Source organism: Sinocyclocheilus grahami, unplaced genomic scaffold (assembly GCF_001515645.1).
Source record: "Sinocyclocheilus grahami isolate Dianchi unplaced genomic scaffold, SAMN03320097.WGS_v1.1 scaffold2331.1, whole genome shotgun sequence".
In the NCBI taxonomy this organism is placed as follows: Eukaryota; Metazoa; Chordata; class Actinopteri; order Cypriniformes; family Cyprinidae; genus Sinocyclocheilus; species Sinocyclocheilus grahami.
Genome location: NW_015507510.1, coordinates 54517 through 56286, shown reverse-complemented (window position 1 = coordinate 56286; position 1770 = coordinate 54517). Strand labels below are relative to the sequence as shown.

At 38.2% G+C, this 1770-nt stretch overlaps 1 protein-coding gene across 1 annotated transcript in view; it reads left to right on the top strand.

Moving 5' to 3' along the window:
• The first annotated feature begins 246 nt into the window (after window positions 1-246).
• The window catches only part of lamb3 (laminin subunit beta 3), an 18821-nt gene continuing 17297 nt past the window's right edge, over window positions 247-1770 (top strand). The window contains exon 1 of the mRNA XM_016261205.1: window positions 247-386. Coding sequence (XP_016116691.1) covers window positions 263-386 — 124 coding nt within the window. The 5' untranslated portion in view covers window positions 247-262. The remainder of the gene's footprint in view (window positions 387-1770) is intronic.

Genomic DNA, 1770 nt, shown 5'->3' with positions numbered 1-1770 from the left:
TATTTTGGGTGAAAATAAAGTTAGTAGGATGCTGTCAAAAACATTTTGTAAACTTTAAATGTTATAATCACAGCAAAAAATAATCACAACATTTTAACATTTTAGAAACAACGTTTTTCTAAGCTACTTTTACAGTACTGATTCGTTTATGCGAGAAACACCTGAGACTAAGTTCACACATGACACTGAGAACTAATTTAAATCTTATAAGCAACTAAAACACAGTTGGGTAAGCTGGTTAAATGTCTAAATCACACTCTCCATGTCTCAGTGGAAGATGAAGTGCTGTCCGTGTGACTCTCGGAACCCGGCGGCCTATAATGCGCACACGATCCAGAACGTGATCTCCAGCGCCGGGCCCAACCGATGGTGGCAGTCTAAGAAAGGTAAGGCATCAAAACATTACATTAAACATAAATTACAACAATAGAATACACTATTAAGCTATAAGCCAGTAGTAGTTCAGACAGTGTCGTGTAAACATGGACGAATAATGCACGAAAACAGAAGAACAGAAAAATCGATTCAATTAAGTGAGTCATTTACTCTGGATCAACTCCGGGTGATTCAAACTCATGACTTCGATCATTCAGTTCAAGCAATTCTCTAGCAAAAGAACAGATCAAAAGAACCATTCATTTTCGAATTTTGACATCGCTTGTAACGGAGCTTTTCGAAACTCTGAATCAGTTAAACCGCTGCGTCTCAAAATGATTCGCTGTTTTGAAGCGTTCTAATCGGATCGCAAATCATTTGATTCAGATCGGGAATTCTGAGCGTGTATTGCGAATTATTTGATTCAGATGGGAAGCAGGTTTGTGAATTCTTCGTGTGACTATTTCACAAATCATTATTCAGATTGGAATTCCGGACTGTGAATCGCAAATCACGAATAATTTGATTTAGATCGGAACTTTGGGACTCTAGTTCACAACTGAATTGTTATTTAGATTGGAACATTGGAGTGGGTTCGCGAATCATTTTAATTCAGATCGGAACTAAGCAGGTTCGTAAATTTTTTGATTCAGATCGGGACTAGTTCGTAATCGAATCATTTGATTTAGATCGGAACTCCAGAGCAGGTTCACGTATTTGATTCAGAACGGAACTAAGCAAGTTCGTGAATCTTTTGACTCTATTTCGCAAATCATTATTCAGATCGGAAGTCGAACCGTGAATCGCAAATGATTTGATTTAGTTCAAGCAATTCTCTAGCAAAAGAACAGATCAAAAGAGCCGTTCATTTTCGAATTTCGACATCGCTTGTAACGGAGTTTTTCGAAACTCTGAATCAGTTAAACCGCTGCGTCTCAAAATGATTCGCTGTTTTGAAGCGTTCCAATCGGATCGCAAATCATTTGATTCAGATCGGGACTTCAGAGCATGTATTGCGAATTATTTGATTCAGATGGGAAGCGGGTTTGTGAATCTTTTGACTCTATTTCGCAAATCATTATTCAGATCGGAAGTCCGGACTGTGAATCGCAAATCACAAATAATTTCATTTAGATCGGAATTTCGGAGCGGGTTCGCGAATCTTTTGATACAGATCGGAACTAAGCGGGTGAATCTTTTCATTCCGATAGAGACTCTAGTTCACAACCGAATTATTATTTAGATTGGAACTTAGGAGTGGGTTCGCGAATCATTTTAATTCAGATCGGAACTAAGCAGGTTCGTTAATTTTTTGATTCAGATCGGGACTAGTTCGCGATCGAATCATTTGTTTTAGATCAGAACTCCAGAGCAGGTTCACGTATTTGATTCAGA